Source organism: Mesitornis unicolor, unplaced genomic scaffold, assembly GCF_000695765.1.
Source record: "Mesitornis unicolor isolate BGI_N332 unplaced genomic scaffold, ASM69576v1 scaffold7394, whole genome shotgun sequence".
NCBI lineage: Eukaryota > Metazoa > Chordata > Aves > Mesitornithiformes > Mesitornithidae > Mesitornis > Mesitornis unicolor.
In genome coordinates, this window is record NW_010180733.1 from 135,105 (window position 1) to 151,232 (window position 16,128).

A 16,128-nucleotide genomic window follows, 5' to 3' on the forward strand; every position below is an offset into this window, starting at 1 on the left:
ACAAGCTGCAGGCCCCAGCAGTGGCTATTGGCTTGGCATCTACTCTGCTCTTCACCTCCCACCTTGGTACCATGGCACAATTGGAAATGATGCCATGATGTAAATTCACTTTTCATTGCGTGGTGGTGCACTAAGACTGAGAGGAAAAGCTTTGGAAAATTACTTAGGAATGTGAGAGACTGAAGTAATACCAGCAGCTGGGATGCAAGGCCTGTGCTTTGGCGTTAGGGGGCAGGACACCACTAGGTACATGCTACACGGGGTTTTGCATTTCACTTAAGCTGGGAAAATGGAGGGTTCATTTTAAAGGCTTCCAGATTTTTCCAGGGTATTACGATAGTAAGATAACATTTAAATACAGTTTTACATCCACACAGATGAATTACTGGCATTAACACTGTTTAAGGTGTATCTAGGCACCCTAGAAATGAGCTATTTATTGGTTTCTTACTGATCATTATTGGACAGGGATGCAACTGTTTATTTCTATCAAACCTCAGAGTCTATGTGCTGTATCTCTGTATGTTTTCAGTCTGAGGACAGAAACTCTCTCCCTCACTTACTCCAGGTAAATTCTTCTGCATTTTCTTTCAAGCAGGGGTCTGTGCAATCATTCACACCATCTCCAGTGGAGTATCATTCCTCGGGGCTCATATCCAACTCCCCGGTGCTGTCGGGGAGCTACAGCAGTGGCATCTCTTCACTCAGCCGATGTAGCACATCAGAGACGTCAGGCTTTGAAAGCCAAGGCAGCGAATCAACAGTGACTGTCCCAAGCTACAGCGTTCCTGAGGAGCCTGTGAGAAAAGAAAGTAAAACCCCACCGCCTTACAGCGTGTACGAGCGGACTTTGAAACGCCCTGTTCCTCTACCTCACAGCCTCTCCATCCCACCTGCCGCGGACCCGCCGGCGCTGCCACCCAAGCCACAGCCTGTCCGGCCAAACAATCTGGAAAACAGCAGCAGGAGGACTGAGCAGGTTCCCCGGCCCAGGCCTCTGCCCCGCAAAGTCTCTCAGCTATGAGAAGCCACTTTTATATTTAATTGCAAGCAGTTCTTTACCGTTTAAGAAATAATATTTTTTAAAAATGGTAAAACACATTTAGTTAGGCACTTTAATATTTTGCCCACCTTTTCTTTGGAGTACTTTTGAAATGCTTATTAATATTATGTTGCACATTTGAAATGAAATTACTAATTTAGGTTGCCAGATATTATAGGAAGCATGAATGAGAGGATTTTTTTAATTTCCTGGTGTTGAATACTGATAAATGCTTTTATCTGTACTTTATTTTTAAAATTAAATCTAAAACCCTACAATTCTCATCTGAGTTAGATCTGAGTTAGCTGAATGCTTCTTACAAAATACAGAATATACTGACTGGATCTTTACTACTAGAGATAAATGCACGCTTTCTAACAAAGTAGTCTGTAGACTAGGATGTTTCTGCAAGTAGGCTGAAAGTTGTTTCTCTTATCCAATGAACAGGTTGGTCATTTCAAATGTCTGTGGAAAAGCAGCGATATATAATGCAAGTTATACTGCAGAGAACTGTTGTAAGAATGTGGTTTGGATTTTTTGAAACACACACTTGGTTTATGTTATTTTTAAGATGGAAAAATTCCTGCCTTTCATTCAGCATACAGCACCATTCTGGTGGATCTAGATAAGGTTTTGTGCTACTAGTGTATTACTGTACCTGAGACATCTTTTTCTTTTTGAGGTGCAATTTACTTATATTCTTCCAGTTAATTTTTTTGTTGTTGTTTTGGTATTGTTCTTTTTAAAAAAGCTAGCAGTTTGCTAGTGGAGGTTCTCTGCTGTTTTTGAAAATTCACCCCAAAATACAATGTGTGAAATAGGTACAAATGAATTGTTCAGTTAACTTGTGTACAAGAAACAGTACTGACTGGCACCATGGCAATACACTAAACGAACAATTTTTAAAAAATACAAATGACTGGATATTGACCAATAAATTTTAAAAGCTAATTGCAAAGGTCATTAATAATTCTGTAAAAACCTTGCAAAAATTCTGAACAGCTCTTTGGATGTATACGTACCAGTGGAGTCAGGTTTTGGATTTGCTTTTTAGCTTGCGTTCATCACCGTCACCTTTGTTGTAGGAGAATGGTGTTTGGCCTTAGGTTGTATTTTAGTGACCAGCATCCGAAGAGCTCTGGAAAGCTAATGCCAAGCCGTAGGAATGTGGAGGGAGGGGCAAGAAAAGCACCTTCTGTATGTATTTTTTGAATCCTCTTTCTTTACTGACTGTTTAACATGTGCTTGGGAACAGGTGTGTGAACTGCATTTTAAATCATGCTGTTAAAAATATTCTCCCTCTTTTGTTGGGAAGCTCATGTTGATTTTAGCTGTGTTTGATTTGTTGATAGTTTAACTGGAAGAAAGTGACCACTTTTTATATTCTCTCAATTAAACCTTCAGCAGTTACAAGCTGTTGATGGTAGTTATAGAGGTTTTCTATAATAAATGTTCAAGTATTTTTGTACATAACTGGTAAATTTTAATAAGGAGTGTACCATTATGTGAAAAAGAAGCAAACAGTTGTGTATGCAGTAAGATTGTTATAATTATGCCAAATACTTTATGTATGGAAAAAGAATATTTGTAAATATGTGCTTTTAACAATAATTCTGCCATATTGACTTTACAATTTTGAATGTCAGAAAAAATTAATATATGTTAAAATATTTATGTTTTAGTGAAAGTATTCATAACTTGAAAAGGAACATAAGAATTTTAGCTTTGTATCTTGCTGATTTCAAAGTCTGAAATTCCTTGAACTAGCTCTTGCTTTCTACTATAACATTTTTGTGTCTGTAACCACATCGTAAAAGGTGTAGAAGGCTACATATTTATGCTGATATGAAGAGGTAATGCCTGAGATTTAAATAAGGTGTCACAAGTAAGATAACAAAGCTGCTTTGATTTTTTTTTTCACCCCTGTGTAGTTTAATAGATTTTGTTGACTAGTGCTTGAGCACAGTATGAATCAGTGTTAATTGTTCCCGAAGCCATTTTTTTTTTTATTTCTGGCAGTGAGCAGAGTTGAGGACTTTATCATTTGCGTGCATTACTGAAGTCAGCTTTGCAGCAAAACATGTCATGAAGTTTCTGTTTACCTAGACACTCATATTGGTTGCTGCATAATGTTAATATGGAATAAAAGGACTTGATTAATCTTTATAGTACAACTTGTTTTCTACAGAATGAGAGATGATAATTCAGTTTGTCATGGAATTAAAGTTCTGGCTCTTTGTCATACTAAATCCAGTTTTCTTTCTGTTAAAAATCCCCTGATGGATCTAGTTTTCTCCCTATTTGGCTCTGTAATTGCTTTGTGAGACAATGTGGAGAGTATTGACCTGCTCTTCTGAACAAGTGAAGAATGTAAAATTTACTAGGAGAGTTCACTGTAAATTAACCTGCAGGAGTGCTCTGTTTTTATAACCATGACATCAGGAATACTCTGAACGATAGCAGACAGTGTAAAATTGACAGAGTACTCTAAAGTACCAAGCCGACACATTTTCTGCTTAGCCAGTTTTGACAAATTGATTCTGTAGATCAGCTTTTCAACCTGATTTCCTATAAAAATGTACTATGACATTTTGTTATGTATGTTGCAACACCCAGTGCTTGAAAACCTAATGTAAATAAAGGTCTCGTTTGAATTTTATGTATTACTCATAAACGTAGTTTTATCACTTTCTGGATGACCTATGGGAAGAAGTTGCTGTTACTGCTCAATAGCTTGAGTGTTAGTCAACATAAGTGTAACAGGTGAGATAATCTTGTATTCAAATACTACATTTGAGATGCTGATACATCTGGGATGCTACAGAAGCAACTGCAAATTCAGCTGGCTAGCTTTGAAATTATGTAATGCAGATTGGTTCCCATGATGGGCTAATACCTCTGTAGTGTGACTGAACTCAGTTTTCATGATGTCTCAAGTCAGATCATAGCCAATAGCCTGTGTCCTGAAAAAAGCACAAAGCTGAAGTTACCCCTTGGTAGTAAAGGTTTCAGGGTAGTGCAGGTTTGGCCCTGTTCACACAGAACAGGGGGTAGCTACGTGTATGTCTTCTCTTCCACGTGAAAGTGGCACCTTGCCCTCCTGCCTGACCATTCTTCTTGTTAACAGATTGTCCAATAGAGCCTGCAAAAAGCACAGTGACTGAGCAAAAAGAGTCAATATCTGAGGTATAAATGACAAAAAGCATCTTGTTTTGAGCGTAACTGTGGTCAGCGAGGCATATAGCAGCATTGCATCAGTAACCCTAGGTGCTGACAGACACAGCTCTTTGCTCCAGAGCTCTGCTGGTAGCTGGATTTCCCTCCGATGCTCTGATGATCCAGGTAGCCCTCTGCCATATGCTTGCTGTAGGACAAAGCCCCATCTGCAGGAACGGTGTGAAAGGATGTTCGCTGCTGGAGCCCTTGAGATTCTGACCTTGAAGCAGATTCTGTAGGAGAAAGCCCTTTCCAAATTAATTTGTCTTTATCTTCTTGTCCTTTTAGTTCAGCTTTTGACATATATTTCATATAAGAAACTAGGGTGATTAGTTACTCTGGATAACATTAACAAAAAAATCCTGTGATTAAATGGCTAAAATATGCAAGCCTTAGCAGTATGAAATTTTTAGAGCTGCATACCTCATGTGTGCACTAAGCATCAGGATGACATGATTCTTCCTGGCTGGAAAAATAAGGCTGCTGAGAAAAGAACAGTAAATATTTTTCTAAATTAGATCGTTTAGTAAGGAAAACGTAGACTGTTTCAGTCTGCTTGTAATGAGGACAGGCTGATGGCTTTGCAGACGTCAGTGGGGACAGAGCCTATGACATGAGCCTCCCAGGCACGGTTGGGCAGACTTACGCAGCTTACACCTTGTGTTCAGGGCACACTGTCTGACTGATGCTGGGTTTGTATTTATTTCAAGAAGACTATGTTAGAAGAAGAGAAAAGAAAGTGAACAGTTGTAAAAAACAAAACAAAACAAAAAAGAAAACACAAAAAGAGCAAATAAAATTTAGGCAAAACCTTGATGGCTGGGTAATTGATCGCAAGTGTGTTTTCACCCAGCCAGGAACAGTAATAGTGAGAGAAATTGAATTGTTAGCTGCAATTGAAGTGCCAAATACATTTCTTTGCTATTGTAGCATGATTTCTTACAAGCTTAACTGCTGGATGAGCTGAAGGGGGCAGAAGGGAACCTGGAAGTCCTGACAAAATACAGGGGCTTTTTCTTTCATGAAGGCTTTGGGATGGTTTTTTTCCTTTTTTGCCATGACTTGCCAGAGGAAAGAGAAAACTGACTGCCATGAGTTGCAAGGGCAAAAAGTTTCTAAATCACAAAGCCCTGCAAAATATTTTAATATTTCCCTGGTTTTGCTAAAGTTTTTTTTTTTACCCTATGGTGCATAATTAATAGTGTATTTTGCAGTTAGCATTGTGGTATCTTAGGGAGTAAATTCAGGTCCAAATTTCATAGGAAATACCTGCTCTGATAGCTCATAAGCTGTTGAAATTTTGGTTATATATTGAAATGTTTTACATCATTGATTTGCTATTAGTACTAGATCCACTATTGTATTTTAATTTGTTCCATTTCCTTAGAAATTATTTTGCAGAGGGATTCTCTGCATTATATTCTTGCTTATTTCTGAGACTGCTATCGCTGCTGTTTTTCCTTGACCTCACTGACTTCCCTTGAAGTGTCTCCTCTTGCTTTTCAAAAGAACGGCTGTCAACGAGGAGCTGCTTCAGCCTTTCCCATGGGGAAGATTTCAGAAGTGCAGCCCGAAGGGGACACAGCACAGGCACGCATCCACTGCCAGAGGGAGGATCATAAGGGCCTTTGGAACAAAAACTGGGGGGGAAGTTTACCTGGAGGGCACCTGTAGGAGTTTATGTTCACAGACATAGCGACAGCTGAAGGACAGGGATTAAACTGATTTACTGAAACCAGGATGTGGGGTGTAGGGGATGTCCCGCAGCAGGGACAAAGAGCTTTGCCAAAGAGTGAATTTCAGTCCCAGCACACCCTGTAAATGGAAATCCTTTGCCTTGTTGCCCAATCCTCTTTTCATAGAGAAAAATAATGCCAGGTAGATTCTTTTCATAAGAGGGTTGCTGAGCACAGGTTAAGGGGAAGCAAACTGCTGCTCTCCAGGGAGCAGATAAGTACTGAATCTACACTTAAAACCTACAATGACTTGAGACACCATTGCTCTGTGTCTTAGAGCCAGCTGCCCTTCAAGGGATGCATCGTGTGCAATGATTTGTCCTCACACTCTGAATGTGCTCTGGCAGATCCAAAGCACAATGCTTGGCAGAGCCAGCTGCCTGTGCGCTTTGATCTCCTGTGCCAGTCTCATTTTTGTCATCTGTTGGACAAGCAGGGCTTGCTGCAGGTGTGCTGTCTGGAGTGGAGCAGCCAGTCTCCTGTGGCCTAACCACGGCGCTGGTTTGTGAGGCATTTGGTTGACTTCTGTAAATACAGTGCTGTGATAAACCCAAGGATGTGATGCAACATCCAGTAAAATGAATGCAAAGGTTCATGTCGACGATTTTAGAAACTGGCACATGTCCAAGAGGAGTAGGGTGAAAGCAGCCGATACCTAATGAGTTTAGTCTCACCTGAAGAAAATAAAACAGTCTGACGCTGACCACAATGCACTTTACAATGAACAAAATACATCAATAAACTCAGCTTTTTTTTTTTTTTTTTCAGCTAGTGCATTAGGAGATGAAGTAACACATGTTACTGTGCTGCACTCTTCTCAGCCCATTAGGTGCAGCAAAGGCAGATTTTGCACACTGGACAGAGGCTTTTTATGTTGCCAAGGAGAGGTTTCCTGCATCTGCAGTCCCCTCTCCAAGTTCTGCACATCCTGTCAATACCCCTAAAGCTATAATTCAGCGAAGTTTTTATAGCTGTAAAACCTGAGCTGCATGATGATAAGCAAGCAAAATCAAAGCAAGCCATAACCTGCTACTTTGAACATGCAGACAGGGTCTATAGGGGAGCAGGAAGGGAGAGAAAGAGAGAAAATTGTTTTTCAGTTAATAAAGCCCTATTTTGACTTCTGCAATATCTGGATTTTTACCACATATTTTACTGGGTTTTTTTTTCCTCTGTGAGATAATGCTGGGGAGTGTTTTTCTCAGATGTTCATGTAGGTTTGAATGATGTTATTCTTTTTGTATCTGCAGAAGATTTGTTTTTCAATCCTGTGCAGAGAAAGTGTAGGACAGAAGAAAGAAGAAGACAGGCAAGATTGTGGTCAGTGCTATGTGATTTGTTAGCTCAGACCTGGTTGTGTTCAGAGAAGTTCTCCAGCTGGCCCTTGATCCCAAACCTTCAAAGGAGAAAGATCATTTCTAAATTGTGAATTTACTGCTTGGTTGAGTGTAGATTAAAAATAGTTTCTTAAACCTAGAAAAAAGCCAGTAGCACTCTGGAGAGAGGATTATGTTTACGAATTAAGCCAACCCCGCAAGCACCTCCAGTGCTTGCTGTAACTCCCCAAAAAGTATCCGAATGGGAAAGGCTAGCCACTGAGAGTCAGGGACTCACGTGTTGTTCCTTAAGAGATGTATTTACTTTCTGTTCCTCTTTGCCCCATGCCCAAATCTGCCTGGCTGAAGGCACAAAGAATCCTTTCACACAATCACAAATGGTTGAGGCTGGCAGGGAACTCTGTAGGTCACCTGGACCATCAAGTGGGGCCACCTAGAGCACGTTACCCAGGACTGTATCCAAATGGCTTTTGAATATCTCCAAGGAGAGACTCCACAACCTCTTCCTGAACAACCTATGCCAGTGCTCAGTCACACTCACAGTCAAAAAATGTTTCCTGATGGTCAGAGGGAACCTCCTGTGTTTCATTTTGTGCCCATTGCCTCTGGTCTTGTCATTGGGCAGCAGTGAAAAGAGCCAGTCTCTGTCCTCTCTGTGGCCTCCCTTCAGGTGTTTATGTACATTGATGAGATCCCCCTAAGCCTTCTCTGCTCCAGGCTGAACAGCCCCAGCTCTCTCAGCCCTTCCTCATAGGAGAGATGCTCCAGTCTCTTCACCATCTTCATGGCACTTCATTGAACTTTCTCCAGTATGTCCATGTCTGTCTTGTACTGGTCTCTCTGTAAGCTGTCTTGTAATCACAAAATGCATAGGAAAGAAGTACCACCTTGGCAACAGGTTCCTTTTTCAGAGCAACCCCATGTCATACCTGTACTGGCCATGCCTGCTGATCTGTGGCTGGCATGTGTGAGGGTTAGCAGGGAGAAGGCGCTAACACGTGTGGAAAGCAGGGCTTCCAGAGGCAGCCCCAACTGACCAGGACTAAGCAGCTTCCCACACAGCTCTGGCAGAGCTCATAGGCAGTTGTCTTCTGCTGCAAGCCCAGCTCTGACCTCCTGCAGGTTTACTTCCTCTCTCCACTCAGCTTCATTCGTTATCGTGAGATTGCAGTTAGGTTTCAAAGTATCTACTCTACTTTTACATTTGTTCATCCAGTGCTGGTGAGCTGTGGTGCCCTGTATGAAGGATAAACTGTGAGGCGCTGTAGAGCTGCAAAGAACACAGAAACAGTTAAAATGTCAAATTCTAAAACCATTGCTATTTGTCATTCTCTTTTGGTGTTATTGTTCTTTTGGTCTGGAAAAAAAAAACAACCCTGCATTTATTTAGCTTCAGAACTGGGAAACTTAATGGATTTTACAAATTCTTTTAGTGAACCTTTTCTGGTTCAGTGCTATTTTTATTGAAAACATTTCCATCCCATCTTGCAAGTGAAGCTTTCAGCAGTTGTGCTAGATGAAACCAGGCGCAGCTTGAATGACAGGTCCTCAATACTGCCTTGGCTCATTAGAGGTTTGCATTCCACACTGAGCTGAAGGAAAGGGACTGACCTGGGAGACTCTGAGCAGGAACTAAACCGTGGAAGTGGTAGCAGAAATGACGGCAGATGGCAGGGTCAGCTCATTAACTGCATTTATCTAATTGAAGACTTTCCATATATTGTCAGGTAACAATAAAAAAATAATCTGTCAGAAATTCCACCTGGTCATAATTGATCATCATTAATAAATCTGTTCCAGAACAGGCTGCCAAAATCTCAGTTATGATCGTGTAACTCAAACTAATTAGCAAACCACAGTTGCCAAGATGAGTTGTTTTGGTTGGGTGGTGAAAGGAACCAAAGCCATGGCTGCTGTTGGCAGAATGAAAAGCTGTTTTGTGAAGGTTTGCTGGGCTGACAAAACATCTGGCTGGTTTGCTGTTTTGGTCTTCCTCTGATAATTTGTGTGTTGTGGAGCATAAGGCAGTAACACATTTTTCTAGAAAAACTGATTCTACATAAATGAATAAATACTGCAGCTAGATTAACCTGAATTTGCTCTGAAAACCACAAGTTCATCCCTGATTTCTCTAAAGAAAAGAGGAATAGACAGGAGTCTACTTCCCAAAACAAGAGAGACTTTATTTTAACCATATTGTGAGTTTATTGTTGACATAATATTGACAAATTTCAAACAATAAATTAGTCTTATATGGACTTATCTATGCTGCACTCCTGAAGGAATACCATGCTCTTACACAGGCTGGCTTTGCCTGGCTCCCTGTCTTTATTTTGAGGGGGCCAGTTTAAAACTGGTGCTCTGCAATTATGTGTGAGCACTTGCAGCGAGGCAGGATCTCACGGGCAGGAAAGCATCATGCCGTGCTGTCCTTGTACAACATATTTAACAGCACTAAAAATAAATTAATTAATAATGTCAGAGAATGACAGTGTTTTAAACTCACAGCTGAATCCTCAGTCTGGCTGTGGTTCACTTTGCAAAGGGTATTGCTATGGTTGGTTTTATTTTTATTTGGAGCAGACAAATTGCTGTGGCTCCTCCTTGGGTCTTCTGTAGGTGTCTTATTCTGTGCGCCCTGCCTGGAGAACAACATATTGACAAGGTCATACAGCAGACAAGAGAAAAATGAGGAATTTGCCTTGCCTGCATTTGAGTAAGTGCCTATCAAATGATGCTTCTGCACAGTGTAGTCAGAAGAGTTCTGAGCAAGCAAAAGGGTAGGCTTCCATCCTTAAGTATGCTTTCCGGTGGGAAATCGTGGTATAGTAGAGCCAGAAAACAGGTGAATAAACAACAGATCAGAACAACAGAAATACTGATTCCACAGGAGAGGCTGATCCTGGGTGATCAGGTTATTAAGTTGTGTATGTTGCTGTATGAGTTCTCAGCACCCAAAGACAAATGTCGTAGGTGATATTCAGGTCAAAAAGACATTGAGTTCTTCAAAAGGGATGTGTTTTTGCACAAACAGGTTGTGAAGGGATGCTAGTTTCTGATTTTTTTCTAAATGTGTTTGGAATAAATAGCAACGACTGGTGATGGATAATGAAGAAGTTAAGAGGATGTGTAGAAGAGCAGTGTATTATTATTTGAATGACCTTACTAAATGATTTTAGCAAAAACAGTTTTCCAGTGCCTCCATTCTCACTTTTTGCACTGGTTTGTTTCTTTCAGACTAAAGAATATTTTAAATTTAGTTGTTTATTAATAAGAGGTTTTTTGAAATAGACACTCATTTCTTTTCATAATTGAAATTTTTCATACCACAGGAACAAAAGTATTTAAACTTCAAGACTGTCTCACTAAAATATTTTTGCTTTAGGCAGATTACAACCTACACAATTTTAAGTTCCTTCCTCTAAGATCATTGTATCTAATAGGAGTATGAAAAATGTATATATGATCTGGTACATATTCAGGGTAAAAGTGGAAGCTCTTTAAACCGTTTACAATCAGATAGTTCAGAGGCAAACATCTTCAATAGACTAATCTTGAAATGCTCTGATGTGGTAGAGAATTGAAGCAATAAAATCACAATTACTATGTAGCTGTGTTTTATTTCTGTAATGTGTTTTGAAATCAAGTGATACTGCACATTAGAACTTCAAAAATCCTTTTTGATATACAGCATGCAATTAACACAAATGCAAAATAAACCAATTCATATTCTTTCTAAGCTGCCAGAACTAAATGATAGCAATGTGGCATGTTACAATCTTCCTTTTTTTTTTGTCTTTGGACAAAACCTGTCAACTGTAAAACCTGAAGTAAACTGAGATGTCTAAAAGTGCACCTAGTGTACTAAATCTTCCAGGTTAAATAAGTACCAGTGAAGCATTACATACAACATTTCTGGAAAAAAAAGTTTTAAACCACTAAATTATTATTAACAATAACTTTTTGAAAACAGAAGTCTGGATTACAGCGTAATGCAGATGCTATTCCACAGATTTCAGAGCACTTATTCCCAATTTGCAAGAGCCAAAGAGATAATGAAAAGAGTTTTCCCTTTATCTCTCCAGTCCTAAATTCAGAAAATTGTTCACCTTCCCATGCTGATTTCGCACCAAACTACACATAAAGGGATGAAAAAGGCCACCCTAGACAGGACAATAAAAAAAGCCCAAACCTCAAACACATTGTTGTGGTTTATGCAGTTGCTCTATTACCCAGTGCCTTCTCCCCACCTGGGGAGAGGCGTCAGAAAAAGGAAAGGAGATTTGTGGGCTAAAATAGATATAAATTTAATAAAATAACAATAATAAAATAACAATAATATCAACAAAAATAACGATAATATCAGTATCGGTTATAATGTAAAATACACAGAGTTATATTCAGACGATACTGTGAGGGAGTAGGCCTCAGGGGTAGGACGGTAAACAAGCCCCTCTTGAGATGTCAGACATGGAAGAGGGAAGAAAGGGGAAGAAGGAGGAAAAGGAGGGGGAAGGCCCCACCATCTCCTTGGTTTATAGTGAATGTGATGATTGTGGTAGGAAATAAATCTCTTGGACAGCTTGGGTCATCTGCCCTGGCTGTCGCCCCTCCCAGCTTCTGTACCTGGCTGACTCAGAACTGTCAAAGACCTTGATCATGATGGTAACCTGCATACAAGGTTTAGCTGAAAAACCATAACAAAGTTTTAGCACTTTGTTCCCGTGAAATAGAGTATTGTAGTCCTTACAAAACTGAAGTTTTCCTCAACAGAAAACTGACTCGAAAATTCTGTCTCACTAAACTGGGTCACCCATATCCTCTGAACACTAAACAAAGTGAAAAACATTTTAGAATTATTACCATTAATTTATATTTTTGTCCTCACACACAGAATTTGCCCTGGTAGAGCTGATGGCTTCTGTCCTAGTAAGTCCCCTTGTCAAAGCTGTAGTGGAGCTTAGTGCATGTGATATACAGTGCTCCCCAGAAAATACAGGAATTTTAATCTGATATTTGATCTCAGTTCATGCTATAATCTCTGTGCATCATACACAAGTGTGCTTTATAACTGATGCAAAACAAGTGAATATTCTTGCCTCACTTTTCAACCAAGACGTACTATAAAAGTTTGCCACCATTGAAATAAGTGCACAAAATATTCATGATACTTTGACAAAAATGGGCTAGTATTTACAGAAGGTATGTTATTTGATGTTTTTCCAGGCTTTGATTTGCTCAGTGTTTGTGAATTAGTTTAACTAAGTCACAATAGATGCACTATTCTTTACTAAGAATAAATCTTTTACTGTATGTTAAAAGCTTGAAGGGTCACATGTAATGTTCCAGAGGTTGATTTTTTTTTCCTTTTCTTCTTAAATCCTAGGTCTCAGGCACCTGGAAAAAAAGTAAAACTGAATTCTTAACACAAACTACCTTTTATTTTCAGAAGAAATAGTTCATGCTATGGCTTAGTTACAAAACCGAAGTCAGTCATCCAGATCTGATTTAAAAACAGGTTTAACAAGTAGATTCAGTGGAGTTACTTCAGATTTACAGATAAGTAACTTGGAATGGAACAGAGTCCAGCCCGGGGAGAGCCATTGAATGTACCTGAATACATACAATACATTGAATGCAGTACACTCAAAGAGATAACAGGTATCCAACTGACACCTGGCATATACAGTCATCCAAAGTCTTCAAATATGGGATCCAAAAGGACAAGGCCTGACCTCACACACTCTTCTTTGCTGATACATAAGTCTGTATCAACATGAACCTTTGCATTTAGCATTCTTTAGATTTGCAAACAGCCATGACTGTGGCATGCTTATATCGTAACTGCGCCAAGTAGCTAAGCATTTAGCTCACATGCAGGTCTGCAGTGCTCAAGCTGATAGGGGTTCCCATAGCCTTCCTCCTAGAAAGAGACACTCCAACACAATATGGCCAGAGGAGGCAGCAACTCCTCTTTCACCCCACAGTCCCATGGTTAAAGCACTCAGCCAGTATGTGGCTGATCCATATGCAGTTGCCAGATAAATCTTTGATCACCATGAAGACTACCACAATGTGGCTGCAGTTGTGGAGCCCATACAACTTGGAGCAAACATGCAGTATATTGGTACCAGTTGGAGATCCCAGGCCTCAGATTCCCAAATTAAACCCAGATGAACATCTGACTCACCAGAATGAAGAAGTGCTTTTGTTCTTTCTTGTCAAGTGTATTCTTCTGCCTCAATAGTTAATTGTGTGTGAGTTGCTCTCCATTAGAGAATTCTTTGCAGTGCTTTGTCATCTACAGCTTCCCCAGCACACTGAAGTGCTCTTCCTAATAAGCTGCCAGCCTAGGGTAAAGATCTCCTGCTAAAGCTCTTCCAGTTTGGGTGACAAAATCATCGACTTACTGTATTGTCAAACACAGCGTGACTCCATTAATGCATTTCCTGGGGGAGGAGGGAGCTGTGATTACATCCCCGCCTCCAGCCTGCCTAGCTAATTTCATTTTTCGTTTAATAGTCACCTGCTGCATCAGAGTCAGAAAGCAGCTCTCACAACTTGTTTAGCTCTCCAGGTAAACATTTTGGTGACTAAGACATCACCAGCAGTAGCAAAATACCACAACATACACCTCTTTAAAAGAGCTAATGCCTGTCCTCAGTGCAGGATTTGGGACAGCACTTGGGATTCTCTCCCTTGAGTACACTGAGGTACCCACGCCCCAGCAATGGTGGAGCCTCAAATGTGGCTGTCCCTGCAGGTTTGTTACTGACTACGGAAACCAGGGAGCTTCAGCTGGTTGCCCCAAAGACCAGCTGCCCCTGGATGCTTTCCCCAGGGCAATGCATGCCCTCAGCATCAGCAGTTGACCGAATATGGGGCCAGACAGCATGTTCAGTCTGAGATGTATGGACCAGCCCTAGGAACTCCTGAGCTCCAGAAACCAAAACCAAAAGGTGAGCAGGAAACTGGGATCAAGCTTTTCCTCCCAGCAGACTTCTGTAACTACATGGTGCTTGTATACTAAATCCTGCTATTTAAAACCAAGTAGCCATATTTAGATCTTTTGAGAACCCTGATCTTTTGGAGAATATGTTGCTCATGCTCTGATAATTCTCAACAAATTTAAAAGCTTCTCTTTAGTGCCTTGCTTTAGGTGTGTGTAACCGTAGCTGTATGGCTGCAAGAAAGCTGGATTTCACAAAGAACTTGCAGGTCAAATGAGGAATTATCTACAAGGTTATACAACAGCTGAGCAGTAGGGTTTTGACCAGAACTCTGGATTTAAGTGTCTCAGTTCTGCATCTGATGCCTTAGTCCTTTATTGGCTCTGACTTCATGTGTTTGGAAGGGATTTTTCCCACAGGTTTAGAAATGCAGCTCTAAAAGATTGCAGCTAGCTGTTCTTTGCAGATTTTTGGATTCAGAAGGTGTTGATCTAATTTAGAAAACATTTCAACTTAGCCTAGGCTATACAATTAGAAGTAAAAATTGATTCAGCAAACAAGATGTGCTCAGAACATGGTGACCTGACAACCTGTAATAAGGGCTCCAAAATACATACTAAATAGAGGCAGAGATGCCAATTGCTCGTAACAGTGACACCCACTGTTCTCCTGTAACACTGTGTCATGCACTTGTTTTAAATACATTACTAAAGAATGTATTCTGTTTTCTAAACTGACAATAAATGGAATAATAAAGGAAGTTCCGTGTAGCATTGGTAAAGAAAACCTTTTAAGACTAATATGATGCTGCCACTGCCAGTGCCATCCTGCTGACTAGGAAGTAATTACAGCTGCCCCTCAGGCCTTGTGTTTGCTGGCGGGAAGGTTTTGATTCACCGGCATTGAGCTGTTGTGGCGGCCCATGGCTGGCAATGCTGCTGCTCACACAGAAAACAATGATAACACATGTGCCGCTGCTGACGGAGGTGTGAGGGGGTGAATCGGAAACAAAAGAGAGGGAAATTGTTGCCACCCTCTTCAAAGTGCTGCACTCGGGGTACATGTCCATTCTGTAATTGCATAGGAGTTCAGTCACAGCAGGATTTTGTAATTGCACAGCTTAATTGCTCCTGCCTATTATAAATGGCTTTGTGTTTCTGCCATTTGCCTTGCATATTCACCCACACTCTCTATTATATTTCTGCTTGCTTGTCCCCCACTTGTACCCTACCAATTCCTCGATTCCCATTTGCCATTTCAATACACTTTGCCATGCACGCCTTGGTCTAATTTTCTCATGCCTCCGCTGCTCAGTGTTTCTGTCTCTAGCTCTCAGCCTGCTCCCTTACTTCCATTTCAGCTCCCACTCACTGAAAACTGCTCACGCTGATTTTACTTAATGCAGTATAATTAAGGGTAGGGTTTTTCAGAGGGAAAAATGTCACTTTTCATAGCTTAGAATGGAAATTTTGACAGGACGATATAAAAATCTTATGAATAGACTTTAAGATCCCGATGATGTGTCAAACAATGTTCATTCACTTGTGATTTTTTGTGGGGTTTTGAGGTTGTTTTTTTTTTTAACAGTATGGACCATTTTACATTTGCTTGAAGATGATCCCAAAGGTCAGTACCATCTACAAATTTGTCTGAAAATAAAAAGAAAAGCTGCAGAGACCAAAGACTAGCACACAGAGGAAGATTTGGCTTCAACTTGCTCAGTATGATTACTTTAAAAAACGGTATTTTGTAACAATTTGTATACAAACAAATATAAATATTAAAACTATTACAATTTTTTGATAGTTGCCCCTACATCACTTCTAGTGCATCCTTGAGGCCAATTT

The 16,128-nt window shown here is 40.3% G+C and overlaps 1 protein-coding gene across 1 annotated transcript in view; it reads left to right on the forward strand.

Annotated features, from left to right (window-relative positions):
- Nucleotides 1-1,160, forward strand: part of DOCK4 (dedicator of cytokinesis 4) — a gene marked incomplete at its 5' end in the record, with an annotated part of 119,660 nt that extends 118,500 nt beyond the window's left edge. The window contains one exon of the mRNA XM_010183173.1: nt 599-1,160. Within this exon, the coding sequence (XP_010181475.1) occupies nt 599-1,024 (426 nt within the window). The remainder of the gene's footprint in view (nt 1-598) is intronic.
- Nucleotides 1,161-16,128: the final 14,968 nt, after the last annotated feature.